Source organism: Schistocerca gregaria, chromosome 6 (assembly GCF_023897955.1).
Source record: "Schistocerca gregaria isolate iqSchGreg1 chromosome 6, iqSchGreg1.2, whole genome shotgun sequence".
NCBI classification, from domain to species: Eukaryota; Metazoa; Arthropoda; class Insecta; order Orthoptera; family Acrididae; genus Schistocerca; species Schistocerca gregaria.
This window is the reverse complement of record NC_064925.1, coordinates 246,250,781-246,264,605: the sequence shown is the minus strand read 5'-3', so window position 1 is coordinate 246,264,605 and position 13,825 is coordinate 246,250,781. Positions and strand designations below refer to the sequence as shown.

Genomic DNA, 13,825 nt, shown 5'->3' with positions numbered 1-13,825 from the left:
CGGTACTCACTGCTTTACTTCTGCCAGTACCTCGTCTCCTACCTTCCAAACTTTACAGAAGCTCTCCTGCGAACCTTGCAGAACTAGCACTCCTGAAAGAAAGGATATTGCGGGAACATGGCTTAGCCACAGCCTGGGGGATGTTTCCAGAATGAGATTTTCACTCTGCAGCGGCGTGTGCACTGATATGAAACTTCCTGGCAGATTAAAACTGTGTGCTGAGTTCGAGTCTCGGTCCGGCACACAGTTTTAATCTGCCAGGAAGTTTCATATCAGTGCACACGCCGCTGCAGAGTGAAAATCTCATTCTGGAAACATCCCCCAGGCTGTGGCTAAGCCATGTTCCCGCAATATCCTTTCTTTCAGGAGTGCTAGTTCTGCAAGGTTCGCAGGAGAGCTTCTGTAAAGTTTGGAAGGTAGGAGACGAGGTACTGGCGGATGTAAAGCTGTGAGTACCGGGTTTGAGTCGTGCTTCGGTAGCTCAGTTGGTAGAGCACTTGCCCGCGAAAGGCAAAGGTCCCGAGTTCGAGTCTCGGTCGGGCACACAGTTTTAATCTGCCAGGAAGTTTCATATCAGCGCACACTCCGCTGCAGAGTGAAAATCTCATTCCTGACGAAACTTCATTGGACTATTTTTCCTCGACCCACTCACAGCCCGGACGTCGCACCTTCCGTCTTTCATCTGTTTGGCCCAATGAGGGACGCACTCCACGAGAAGCAGTACGTGGATGATGGGGAGGTGTCCGCCCCTGGTAGCTGAGTGGTCAGCGCGACGAAATGTCATACCTTACGACCCGGGTTCGATTCCGGACTGAGTCGAAGATTTTTTCCGCTCAAGGATTGGGTTTAAATGGCTCTGTGCACTGTGGGACTTAACTACTGAGGTCATCAGTCCCCTAGAACTTAGAACTGCTTAAACCTAACTAAGCTGACGACATCACACACATCCATACCCGAGGCAGGATTCGAACTGTAGCGGTCGCGCGGTTCCAGACTGTAGCGCCTAGGACCGCTCGGCCACAACTGCCGGCAAGGAGGAGGATGACAGATAAACTCCAGTGGGAGATTTCTTTACGGGATCATTTAGTAATCGCGAAAGCGTTTCAGAGATGATAGATAAACTCCAGTGGAAGTCTGTGCAAGAGAGACGCTCAGTAGCTCGGTACAGGCTTTTGTTGAAGTGTCGAGAACATACCTTCACCGAGGAGTCAAGCAGTATATTGCTCCCTCCTACGTATATCTCGCGAAGAGACCATGAGGATAAAATCAGAGAGATTAGAGCCCACACAGAGGCATACCGACAATCTTTCTTTCCACGAACAATACGAGACTGGAATAGAGGGGAGAAGCAATAGAGGTACTCTAGGTACCGTCCACTTCAAACCGTCAGGTGGCTTGTGGAGTATGGATGTAGATGTAGATGTAGAAGGACTGGGTGTTGTGTTGTCCTTATCATCATCATTTCATCCTCATTGACACGCAAGTCGCCGAAGTGGCGTGAACTCGAAAGTCTTGCACCAGGCGACTGGTCTACTCGGCGGGAGGCCCTAGACACATAGCACTTCAGTTTCTATGGAAAGGTTACTGATGCAGCAAGCCGTTCGCTCCGATGTAGATCAGTAGAGCGGTACCATGTGGGCATACAGCCCCTCCCAATGAGATGGCGTATGGCCGCCGCATTACGTTAAAAAACAGGTTTTGTAGCCAAAAGAGTGGGGAATAATATTGGGTATTGGAACCCAGAATGAAACCAATCTGCTCTCGGAGAAAGATGTGTTGCATTCCAGAATGGGTTTTCTACACTCCCGAGTTCGAGTCTCGGTCCAGCACAAAGTTTTAATCTGCCAGGAAGTTTCATGTGTCGCATTACTTACTGAACGCCCCTCGTACTTAGATGCAATAAACTAAAAAAAATTGAAGTGTATGGTACATCCTTCTGAACGATTCAATACGGTAGCAGCAGATCCCATGATGCGCAGGGGTGGCAGAGGTAAAATTCCGATACACCTGAACAACGAAGTCTGTGAATTGACGCTGCGGCTCAGTCCGGAGTTACACTGAGCTCTGGCTTGCGAATTACGTATGTAAGGTTTACGGGTACGAAACCCGGATTTGGGAACCCAAGTGAACGTCCTAGCTGTTAAGACACAGCAGGTGCTAGAGGGGCAGTAGCAGTGGCTGGGTTACGAGCCGCTCGACGTGGCGGCGAGCAGTCGTGCAGTTACGAGTGTCTTCGGGAATGACCATAAAGGAGTCATCAGCCGCGGCAGCGTAACGGTGCCGCAGCCGAGCGACGTGCTGCACATAGAGGGCAAGGCGCCAGCTGCTCACTGCTGCCCAGTCCATGCTCCCCACGTGCCATCGACAAGGCAAGGACGTCCCCTCCACTGGCCGGCCACATACTGAGGTGCCTGCCGGCACAAAGAAAAACGCGAAACACGTCTGATACACTGCGTGACAAAGAGAGTGAAGCACCAGGAAGGGAAGAGCAAACGAAACTTGACGCGTTGAAAGCGTATGTGATGTCAGGTCAGTCATTACAATATTGAGTCAAATTTACAAAGAACCGGTAAACACTCTCCACCACCAGTTCTTTAAAGAACCGAACTCTCGTGAATAAATGGTTTGAAATTGCACTGAAGCGCCAAAGAAACAGTTATAGGAATGCGTATTCGAATACAGAGATATGTAACCAGGCGGAGCGGTCGGCAACGCCTATATACGACAACAAGTGCCTTGCACAATTGTTTAATCGGTTACTGCTGCTACAATCGCAAGTTATCAAGATTGAAGTCACTTTGAACGTGGTGTTATAGTCGGTGCACGGGCGATGGGACGCAGTACCTCCGAGATAGCGATCAAGTTGGGATTTTCTCGTACGACCATTTCACGAGTGTACCACGAATATCAGGAATCCGGTAAAACATCTAATCTGCGACATCGCTGCGGCCGGGAAAAGATCCTGCCAGAACGCCACAAATGACAACTGAACAGAATCGTTTAACGTGTCAGAAAGGCAACCCTTCCGCGAATTGCTGCAGATATCAGTACTGGGCCATCAGCAAGTGTCAGCGTGCGAACCATTTAAAGAAACATCATCGGTATCGGCTTGATGACTGCACGACATACAGCTTTACGCTTCGCCTGGGACCGTGAACAAAGACATTGGACTGTTGATGACTAGAAACATGTTGCCTAGTCGTAGGAGTCTCGTTTCATCGAGCGGATGGACGTGTACCGCTATGGATACAACCGCATGAATCCAGCGACCCTGCTGGTTAGCAGGGAACTGTCCAAGTTTGTGGAAGCTCTGTAATAGTGCGGGCCGTGTGCAGTTTCAGTGATATAGGGTACCAATACGTATAGATACAACTCTTGATAACTGTCATGTACGTGAAAATCTTGTCTAGATGCGAGATCAGCGCAAGAAATTGATAACCGAAGGGGAGCGGGCTCGATTGCCTCCCAGGTCGAAGACTTTGCCCTCTCGAGCTCTCGGTGTTGCGTTGTCCTTACATTCGCAGCGTCGCAACTGACTCGAAAGTCGCCTCAAACACGCTGTTGTATCGTCTTCCCACTCAGAAAGCTGTATGGGTACGAAGCGAAAGCCAATAAACTGAAATAATGTAGTCAGTAAGATTACAAAATATGTTAAATGGAATGAACAGGTTAATGAATACAGAACATGGACCGAAAGCGAACCGGAAAAAGATCAAACTAATGACAAGTAGAAGGAATGAGAAAAGCGAGAAACTTAACATCAAAACTGGTGATCACGAAATAGACGAAATTAAGGAATGCTGCTACCTCGGATGCAAAATAATCCATGACGTACGAAGGAAGGAGGACGTAAAAAGCGGATTATCACATCCAAAGAGGGCATTCCCAGAGAAAACTGCTATTATCAGAATTGGTTCAGATGGCTCTGAGCACTATGGGGCATCAGTCCCCTAGAACTTAGAACTACTGACACCTACCTAACCTAAAGACATCACACACTTTCATGTCCGAGGCAGGACTCGAACCTGCGACCGTAGTGGTCGCGCCGTTCCAGACTGAAGCGCCTAGAACCGCACAGTCACACCGGCCGGCGCTATTATCAAATATTGTAGTTAATCTGAGAAAGAAATTTCTGAGACTGTATGTTTAGAGCACAACATTGCATGTGTGTGAATTGTGGACTACGGGGAAATCGGAACATAAGAACAGTTTCAGGCGTGATGCTATAGAAGAATGTTGAAAATTGGGTCGACTGATAAGGAATGGGAAGGTTGTCCACGAAATCGGTGATGAAGCAAACATATGGAAAACACTGACAAGAAGGACTTCATCCATTCATGTCCATTGTACAATCCGACGGACTTAGGCAATTTAAGCAGGGCATTGCGACACACCACACGTCCAGAATTGCTACAGAGTGTCTCCAGGAACACTCTTCTAAATTTAAACACTTCCGCTGGCCGCCAGACTCCCCAGACATGAACATTATTGAGAATATCTGGGATGCGTTACAACGTGCTGTTGAGAAGAAATTTCCACCCCCTCCTACTCTTACGGATTTATGAACAGCCTTGCAGGATTCATGGAGTCAATTCCCTCCATTACTACTTCCGACATTAGCCGTGTCCATGTCACGTTGTGTTGCGGCACTTCTGCGTGCTCACAGGGGCCCTACACGGTATTAGGCAGGTGTGCCAGTTTCTGTGGCTCTTCAGTGCATGTGTACATTTTCGTCTTCGCGAAGTGCTGTCGTTATCAAATAATAGACGAATTTAGTCCGGGTAATATGCGCGTTGTGAGTTGCGCTACCTCAAGACGTGTACAGTGTTTCTAGCAGTAATAACTGATTTGCTGTGTTAAACTTTCAACGTAAGATTAAATTAATGAGTACATCATGAGAGCATTTAAAATTTTTAAATTTGGTCAATAACTATATGAAGTACTGAAAATCGAATCTTTGTTGCCCATTGAAGCCTTTAGATAGACAACCTGCAACTGGCTAGTGATTAATCGTTTTAGGCGTTTACTGATATAGATTCACTGAACTGTGTTCTTTCTCTTCGCTATAGGCCTCTAATGAGACACTGAACCTTATTCCTTGCTTTTTAAGAAAACTCTTTTTATTTTGTTTATACTCTCATACAAGGTGCTTCAAAGCCTTTACATCGAACGTCGAGGGGCGGTAGGCGACGTTAGAGGCAAAATGTCCGATGATGCTTACCAGCGACTCTGCGCTTCCTGTAGTACTCGACGGCCCTGAGACGACTGAATTTCACCGAACCAGCAGCGTTTACTAACCAGGTGTGCTACATACTACCTACCCCACTAAACTGATAGTGATTTTCAACAAGAAGACCTTAAGAATGAGTGTGTCTCAGGGGAGGAAGGTTTTTAGAAGCGAATCAGGAATTTTAATTTTGATGGGCCTTACCACTTTTGCATGGAGCAGATGACTGGGTCGTAGGTAACACACAAGAGAGTGATGACAATCTTTCACCTCAAACGGGTATTTTGTTTTGGGTCGTCAGTGTTCTGACTAATATGGGGCCCGCCACGAATTCCTCTCCTGCGTTAAGCTCGTCACTTGCAACCCACCTCCTCAGTTACTTGTTGGATGTATTCAAATCTGTCTTCCCTTACAGATTTTCCCCTCTATAACTTCTTTAGTACTACGGAGATTATTCCCTGATGCCTTAACGTATGTTCTATCATCCTGTCCCTCTTGTCAGTGTTTCCCATATGTTTGTTTCCTCGTCGATTTCGTGGAGAACCTTCCCATTCCTTATGAGTCCACTCAATTTTCAACATCCTTCTATAGCACCATGTCTGAAATTCTTCTATTCTCTTATGTTCAGTTTTTCCCGTGGTCCACAATTCAGTTACATGCAATGCTTCGTTCTAAACATACAGTCTCAGAAATGTCTTTCTTACATTAAGTCCGATATTTGATAATAGCAGTTTTCTCTAGGAATACCCTCTTTGACTGTGATAGTCTACTTTTTACGCCCTCCTTGCTTCGTCCGTCATGGATTATTTTGCTTCCAAGGTAGCAGCACTCCTTAATTTCGTATATTTCGTGATCACCAGTTTTGATGTTAAACTACTCACTTTTCTCACTTCTTCTACTTGTCATTACTTTGATCTTTTTCCTGTTTTCTCTCAGTCCATGTTCTATATTCATTAGACTGTTCATTCCATTTAACAGATTCGGTAACCTTATTGATTATATTATTATTTCAGTTTACTGGCTTTCGGTTCGTGCCCATTCAGCTGTCTGAGTGGGGAGGCGATACGAGAGCGTGTTTGACATGACTTTCGAGTGAGTTGCGACGATGCGAATGTAAGAACAACACAACACCGAGTGTCCGAGCGGGGAAAGTCTCCCACTCGGGCGGAAATCGAACCCCGTCCCCTTAGGTTAGCAATTTCTTGCGCTGATCCCGCATTTACGAGGCGGAGACTCTTGTTCCTCACCTTGACTGACGATACCAATGTTATCAACGAATCTTGTTGAAACTGTGGTGTCACCGCCAGACACCACACTTGCTAGGTGGTGGCCTTTAAATCGGCCGCGGTCCGGTAGTATACGTCGGACCCGCGTATCGCCACGATCAATGATTGCAGACCGAGCGCCGCCACACGGCAGGTCTAGAGAGACTTCCTAGCACTCGCCCCAGTTGTACAGCCGACTTTGCTAGCGATGGTTCACTGACAAATTACGCTTTCATTTGCCGAGACGATAGTTAGCATAGCCTTCAGCTACGTTATTTGCTACGACCTAGTAAGGCGCAATGATCAGTTTCTATTAATCATGTACCATCAAGAGCGACGTTCACCATTAATGGATTAAAGTTAAGTATTCCACCAGCTACGTTTCTTTTTTTTCAATTCTAATTCCCTTGTCATGTTCCAGACCTCACGCCAGCCTGCGTGAGCTGAGACGCGTGCATTTAGGCATCCTTTAGCAACCCTGTGTTGGCTCTCCTGCCAACCACAACAGAAACCCTTTGACCTTGAGTTTTTATCCAACTCTTGAATCTTCCTTGTATTACCCTCATTGCTTCTTTGATGTATAGATTGAATTGTAGGGGTGAAAGTCTGGATCCGTGTTTTGCACCCCTTTTAATGTGAGCACTTCGTTCTTTGTCTTCCAATCTCTTGTTTCCTCTTGGTTCTTGTACTTATTGTATGTACATTACTTTTCTTTCCCTGTAGCTCACTTCTCCATTTACATTGTCGAACGTTTTTTCCAGTTCGATATGCCATATAAGCGTGTCATGATTTTTCTCGAGCCTTGTTTCTACTACGAAGCGCAACGCCAGAAATGTCTCTCTGGTACCTTCCCTTCTCGTAAAGCCAAATTGATCGTCGTCCAATAGATCCTCAATTTTCTTTTCCATTCATCCGTATATTATTCTTGTCACGAGCTCGGATTCATGAGCTGTTAAGCTGGTTATAGGATAGTTCTCGCACATATCTGCTGTTGCCATCTTCGGAATCGCGTGAGTGATGTTTTTCCGAAAATTTGATAGTGTGTCGCCAGTCTCATCGACCTCAGGTACATAACCAACACAAACGGACGCCTCAGGCCGAACGAACATTTTGTCTTTGACAGAAGTTCTTCCCAATAGGCCGGCCGCTGTGGCCAAGCGGTTCTAGGCGCTTCAGCAGCTGCTGCTCCTACGTCGTAGGGTCGAATCCTGCCTCGGGCATGTATGTGTGTGATGTCCTTAGGTTAGTTAGGTTTAGGTAGTTCTAAGTCTAGGGGACTAATGACCTCACAAGGGAACCTCCCCATCGCACCCACCTCAGATTTAGCTATAAGTTGGCACGGTGGATAGGCCTTGAAAAACTGAACACAGATCAATCGAGAAAATAGGAGGAAGTTGTCTGGAACTATGAAAAAAATAAGCAAGATATACAAATTGAGTCCATGCCGAAGATAGGCAACATCAAGGATACTGTGAGCTCAGGAGCGCCTTGGTCCCGTGGTTACCGTGAGCAGCTGCGGAACGAAAGGTCCTTAGTTCACGTCTTCCCTCGAGTGAAAAGTTTTACTTTTTTATTTTCAGACAGTTATCAAAGTTCAGGCACTCGAAAATAATCAACTTCGCTCTCTGAAATTCCAGGACATGTTCAGATTTGCTTGGGCATATGGAGGATTTGAGGGCCTACACACGGAAAAATTTGAAAACGTTAAAAACATATGTTTTGACACAGCACAGGGAAAACTGTGCGACTGTGAAACTGTTGCATTCACTTGTTGCAGTTTATGTGACAAACTCTTATGTTTTCATCACTTTCTTCGGAGTGATTATCACATCCACAAGAAAACCTAAATTGGGCAAGGTAGAAGAATCTTTTTACCCATTCGCCAAGTGTACAAGTTAGGTTGGTCGACAACATATTCCTGTCATGTGACGCACATGCCGTCACCAGTGTCGTATAGAATATATCAGATGTGTTGTTTACATGTGGAGAAATAGGTTGACCTATGACTTTGCGATCAAATGTTTTCGGTGCCCATTGGAGAGGCACGTCCTTTCGTCTACTAATCGCACGGTTTTGCGGTGCGGCCGCAAAACACAGACACTAAACTTATTACAGAGGCGTCAATGAATGAACGGACGGATCATAACTTTGCGAAAATAAAGAAAGTAAAGTTTTCACTCGAGCGAAGATTAGAATCAAGGACCTTTCGTTCCGGAGCTGCTCACGCCAACCACGGGACCACGGTGCCCCTGAGCTGACAATATCCTTAATGTTGCCTATCTTGCGCATGGACTACTCAGTTCGTATATTTTGCTTTTTTTTCATAGTTCCACACAACTTCTTCCTGTTTTCTCGATTGATCTGTGTTCAGTTTTTCAAGGCCTATCCACTGTGCCAACTTATAACTGAAAGTAAAGTTCTATGTACTGACTTGGCAGAAAATCCTAAGACATTTTTTTGTCTTATGTCAAAGCGGTAGGTGGATCAAAACAAAATGTCCAGACACTCTGTGACCAAAATGGTACTGAAACAGAGGATGACAGACTAAAGGTCGAAATACTAAATATATTTTTCCAAAGCTGTTTCACAGAGGAAAACTGCACTGTTGTTCCTTCTCTAGATTGTCGCACAGATGACAGAATGGTAGATATCGAAATAGACGACAGAGGGATAGAGAAACAATTAAAATCGCTTAAAATAGGAAACGGCGCTGGACCTGATGGGATACCAGTTCGATTTTATACAGAGTACGTGAAGGAACTTGCCCCCCTTCTTGCAGCGGTGTACCGTAGGTCTCTAGAAGAGCGTAGCGTTACAAAGGATTGGAAAAGAGCTCAGATCATCACCGTTTTCAAGAAGGGACGCCGAACAGATGTGCAGAACTATAGACCTCTATCTCTAACGTCGATCAGTTGTAGAATTTTGGAACACGTATTATGTTAGAGTATAATAACTTTTCTGGATACCAGAAATCTACTCTGTAGGAATCAACGTCGGTTTTGAAAAAGACGGTCGTGTGAAACCGAGCTCGCGCTATTCGTCTACGAGACTCACAGGGCCATAGACACGGGTTCACAGGTAGATGCCGTGTTTCTTGACTTCCGCAAGGCGGTGGATACAGTTCCCCACAGTCGTTTAATGAATAAAGTAAGAGCATATGCACTATCAGACCAACTGTGTGATTGGATTGACGAGTTCCTAGATAACAGAACGCAGCATGTGATTCTCAATGGAGTGAAGTCTTCGAAGTAAGAGTGATTTCAGGTGTGAAGCAGGGGTGTGTCATAGGACCGTTGCTATTCACAATATACATAAATGACCTTGTGGATGAGATCGGAAGTTGACTGAGGCCTTTTCCGGATGATGCTGTGGTATATCGAGAGGTTGTAACAACGGAAAATTGTACTGAAATGCAGGAGGATGTGCAGCGAATGGACGCATGGAGCAGGGAATGACGATTGAATTTCAATGTAGACAAGTGTAATGTGCTGGGAATACATAGAAATATAGATCCCTTATCATTTAGCTGCAATATAGCACGTCAGCAACTGGAAACAGTTAATTCCATAAATTATCTGGGAGTACGCATTACGAGTGATTTAAAATGGAATGATCATATAAAGTTGACAGTTGATAAAGCAGATGCCAGGCTGATATTCATTGGAAGAATTCTAAGGAAATGCAATCCGAAAACAAAGGAAGTAGGTTACAGTACGCTTGTTCGCCCACTGCTTGTATACTGCTCGGCAGTGTGGGGTCCGTACCAGATAGAGTTGATAGAAGAGATAGAGAAGATCCAACGGATTGCAGCGCGCTTCGTTACAGGATCATTTAGTAATCGCGAAAGCATTACGGAGATGATAGATAAACTCGAGTAGAAGACTGTGCAGGAGAGACGCTCAGTAGCTCGGTATGGGCTTTTGTTGAAGTTTCGAGAAGACACCTTCGCCGAAGAGTCAAGCAGTATATTGCTCCCTCGTACGTATATCTCGCGAAGAGACCATGAGGATAAAATCAGAGAGATTAGAGCCCACACAGAAGCATACCGACAATCCTCCTTTCTACGAACAATACGAGACTGGAATGGAAAGGAGAACCGATAGAGGTACTCAAGGTACCCTCCGCCACACACCGTCAGGTGGCTTGCGGAGTATGGATGTAGATGTAGAATCTGAGGGGGGGGGGGGGGGTGCGATGGGGAGGTTCTCTTGTCAGATGTTAAGTCCTATAGTGCTCAGAGCCATTTGAACCATTTTGAGCCATCTTCCCTGTATCGAGATCTCTTAAGTGTAGACGTTTGACGTTTGTATATGAAATTGTTCTACCAACAAGCGACGGAAGAATCTATTGAAATGACAACATTTTTGGGCTAAGCTGTGCCCGCCGCCGTCGAGCGACCGAGCTGTGCGCCTGATATCGCGTGCAGCGGCCAGCGCCTCCGTGCCGCGGTGGCGACATATCGTCACGCGCTGCGCTGCCTTGTCGGGAGCAGCGCGGCTCGCCAGCAGGAAGCCGCCGGCCATTGTGCGCCCGCTTTGGCGTCGCTACGCCTCCTACATGACACTAAGCGCCTGCTTTCTTCCCGCAGGACACGACGCCGCCCTGCCTCATCCCGACACCGACCGGAGGGACCGGAAGAGCGGAGACATCGCAGCGCGCGTGCGTACTGTGGGAAATAAGTCTCGACTCTCTCCCCGCGAGAGCAATTGTCGAGATGTGAGGGTGCAGTGCGTGGCGAATGAGATGGTGAGTCTGGCCGGGACTGGTGAACTGTCGGAGACGGGTTTCGGACTAGAGCGCGCGGTGTGCAGTCGCGAGAACGCTGCCGCTCGTCGGCCAGCCGGAGACGTACCGTGAAGCCGGCGAGGGTGACAGAAGGTCCGGCGCGGACGGCAATGTGTGTGTGAGCAGCGGACGTGGAACCGGGCAGGATGTCGTCGATCTCGGGGCGCAGCGGGCGCAGCTCGGGGTCGTCGGGCGGGCGGCGGTCGACGACGATGCCGACGTACACGCACCAGCACCCGGCGCCCGCGGCCGCGGCGGCGCGCCTGCCGCTGTCGGCCAGCCTCGAGCTGCGCGCCAGCGAGCGCCTCACGCCGCGCCACTTCCTCGACAAGTACTCGCTGCCGCGCGTCGTGCGCGTCTCCTGGCTGCCCGGCCCGCAGCCGCAGCCGCTGCTGCTCTTCCGCCAGTACCGCAGCGCCAAGGTGCAGGCGCGCAGCCTCGCCGCCGCCGCCCGCGCGCCCAAGGTGCAGGGGCCCGCGCTCGTGCTGCCCGCCTCCTACACAGGTACGCCGCACGCTTCCTCTCTAAAGGCGCCACTGTCTCCTCGTGTTGCCTCTTCCTCTCTGAAGATGATCACTGGTCGAAACCGGTTATGAACAAAACCACTACTGGCCATTAAAGTCGCTACACCAAGAAGGTCCGGAACCGCACGACTGCTACGGTCGCAGGTTCGAATCCTGCCTCGAGCATGGGTGTGTGTGATGTCCTTAGGTTAGTTAGGTTTAAGTAGTTCAAGTTCTAGGGGACTGATAACCACAGCTGGACAAATATGATATACTAGAACTGACATGTCATTACATTTTCACGCAATTTGGCTGCATAGACCCTGAGAGATCAGTACCCATAACAACAACCTATGGCCGTAATAACGGCCTTGATACGCCTGGGCATTGAGTCAGACACAGCTTGGATGGCGTGTAGAGGTACAGCTGCACATGGAGCTTCAACACGATACCACAGTTCATCAAGAGTAGTGGTTGGCGTATTGTGACGAGCCAGTTGCTCGGCCACCATTGACCACACGTTTTCAATTGGTGAGAGATATGGAGATATGCTGGCCACGGCAGCAGTCGAACATTCTCTGTATCCACAAAGGCCCGTACAGCAGCCGCAACATGCGGTCGTGCATTATCCTGCTGAAATGTAGGGTTTCGTAGGGATCGATTCAAGAGTACAGCCACGAGTCGTACCACATCTGAAATGTAACGTCCACTGTTCAAAGTGCCGTAAATGCGAACAAGAGGTGACCGAGACGTGTAACCAGTGGCACCCCATACCATCACGCTTGGTGATAAACCAGTATGGCGATGACGAATACACGCTTGCAAAGCGTGCATTCACCGCTTTGTTGCCAAACACGGATGCGTCCATCATGATGCTGTAAACAGAACCTGGATTCATCCGAAAAAAATGACGTTTTGCCATTCGTACACCCAGGTTCGTCGTCGAGTACACCATCACAGGCGCTCCGGTCTCTGTGCAGCAGCAGCCATGGTCTCCAAGCTGATAGTCCATGCTGCTAGAAACGTCGTCGAGCTGTTCGTGCAGATGGTTGTTGTCTTGCATCTGTTGACTCAGGGATCGAGACGTGGCTGCACGATCCGTTACAGCCATGCGGATAAGATGCCTGTCATCTCGACTGTTAGTGATGCGAGGCCGTTGGGATCCAGCACGGCGTTCCGTATTACCCTCCTGAACCCGCCGATTCTTTATTCTGCTAAAAGTCATTGGATCTCGACCAACGCGAGCATCAATGTCGCGATGCGATAAACCGCAATCGCGATGGGCTACAACCGGACCTTTATCAAAGTCGGGAACGTGATGGCAAGCATTTCTCCTCCTTACGAGAGTCATCACAACAACATTTCACCAGGCAAGGCTGGTCAACTGCTATTTGTGTACGAGAAATCGGTTGCAAAACTTTCCTCATGTCAGCGAATTGTAGGTGTCGCCACCGGCGCCAAGCTTTTGTGAATGCTTTGAAAAGCTAATCATTTGCATATCACAGCATATTCTTTCTGTCGGTTAAATTTCGCGTCTGTAGCACGTCATCTTCGTGGTGTAGCAATTTTAATGGCCAGTAGTGAAATCTCCAAGACAGTACCGTGCTCATCACGCATTTTAACAAACACGCTCTAAGATGGAAAAAAATATCCAAATGAGACGGAAATCGATGTATGTTCTGTACATGTACACACAAACAAATGATCAGAATTTCACAAAAATTGCACGATTCACTCGAGAGAAAGAGATTCACAAAACGAGCAACTCAATAACGCGTTGGTTCATCTCTGTCCTCTATGCAAGCAATTATTCGGCTAGCATTGGTTGATAAAGTTGTTGCACGTCCTCTTGAAGAAAACTCCATACTTCGACGTGGAAACCAACAGACTGGAGTACATCTACATCTACATGGCTACTCTGCAAATCACATTTAAGTGCCTCGCAGAGGGTTCATCGAACCACCTTTACAATTATCTATTATTTCAATCTCGTATCTTTCCGTACGAACTACTTGCCGTGTGGCGGCGCTCGGTCTGCAATCACT

The 13,825-nt window shown here is 47.6% G+C and overlaps 1 protein-coding gene across 5 annotated transcripts in view; it reads left to right on the top strand.

Annotated features, from left to right (window-relative positions):
* The window catches only part of LOC126278363 (uncharacterized), an 830,119-nt gene that overhangs the window by 571,117 nt on the left and 245,177 nt on the right, over positions 1-13,825 (top strand). For all 5 annotated transcript variants that reach the window (XM_049978428.1, XM_049978426.1, XM_049978425.1 and 2 more), the window contains one exon: positions 11,081-11,781. In XM_049978428.1, coding sequence (XP_049834385.1) covers positions 11,424-11,781 — 358 coding nt within the window. In that variant the 5' untranslated portion in view covers positions 11,081-11,423. The remainder of the gene's footprint in view (positions 1-11,080; positions 11,782-13,825) is intronic.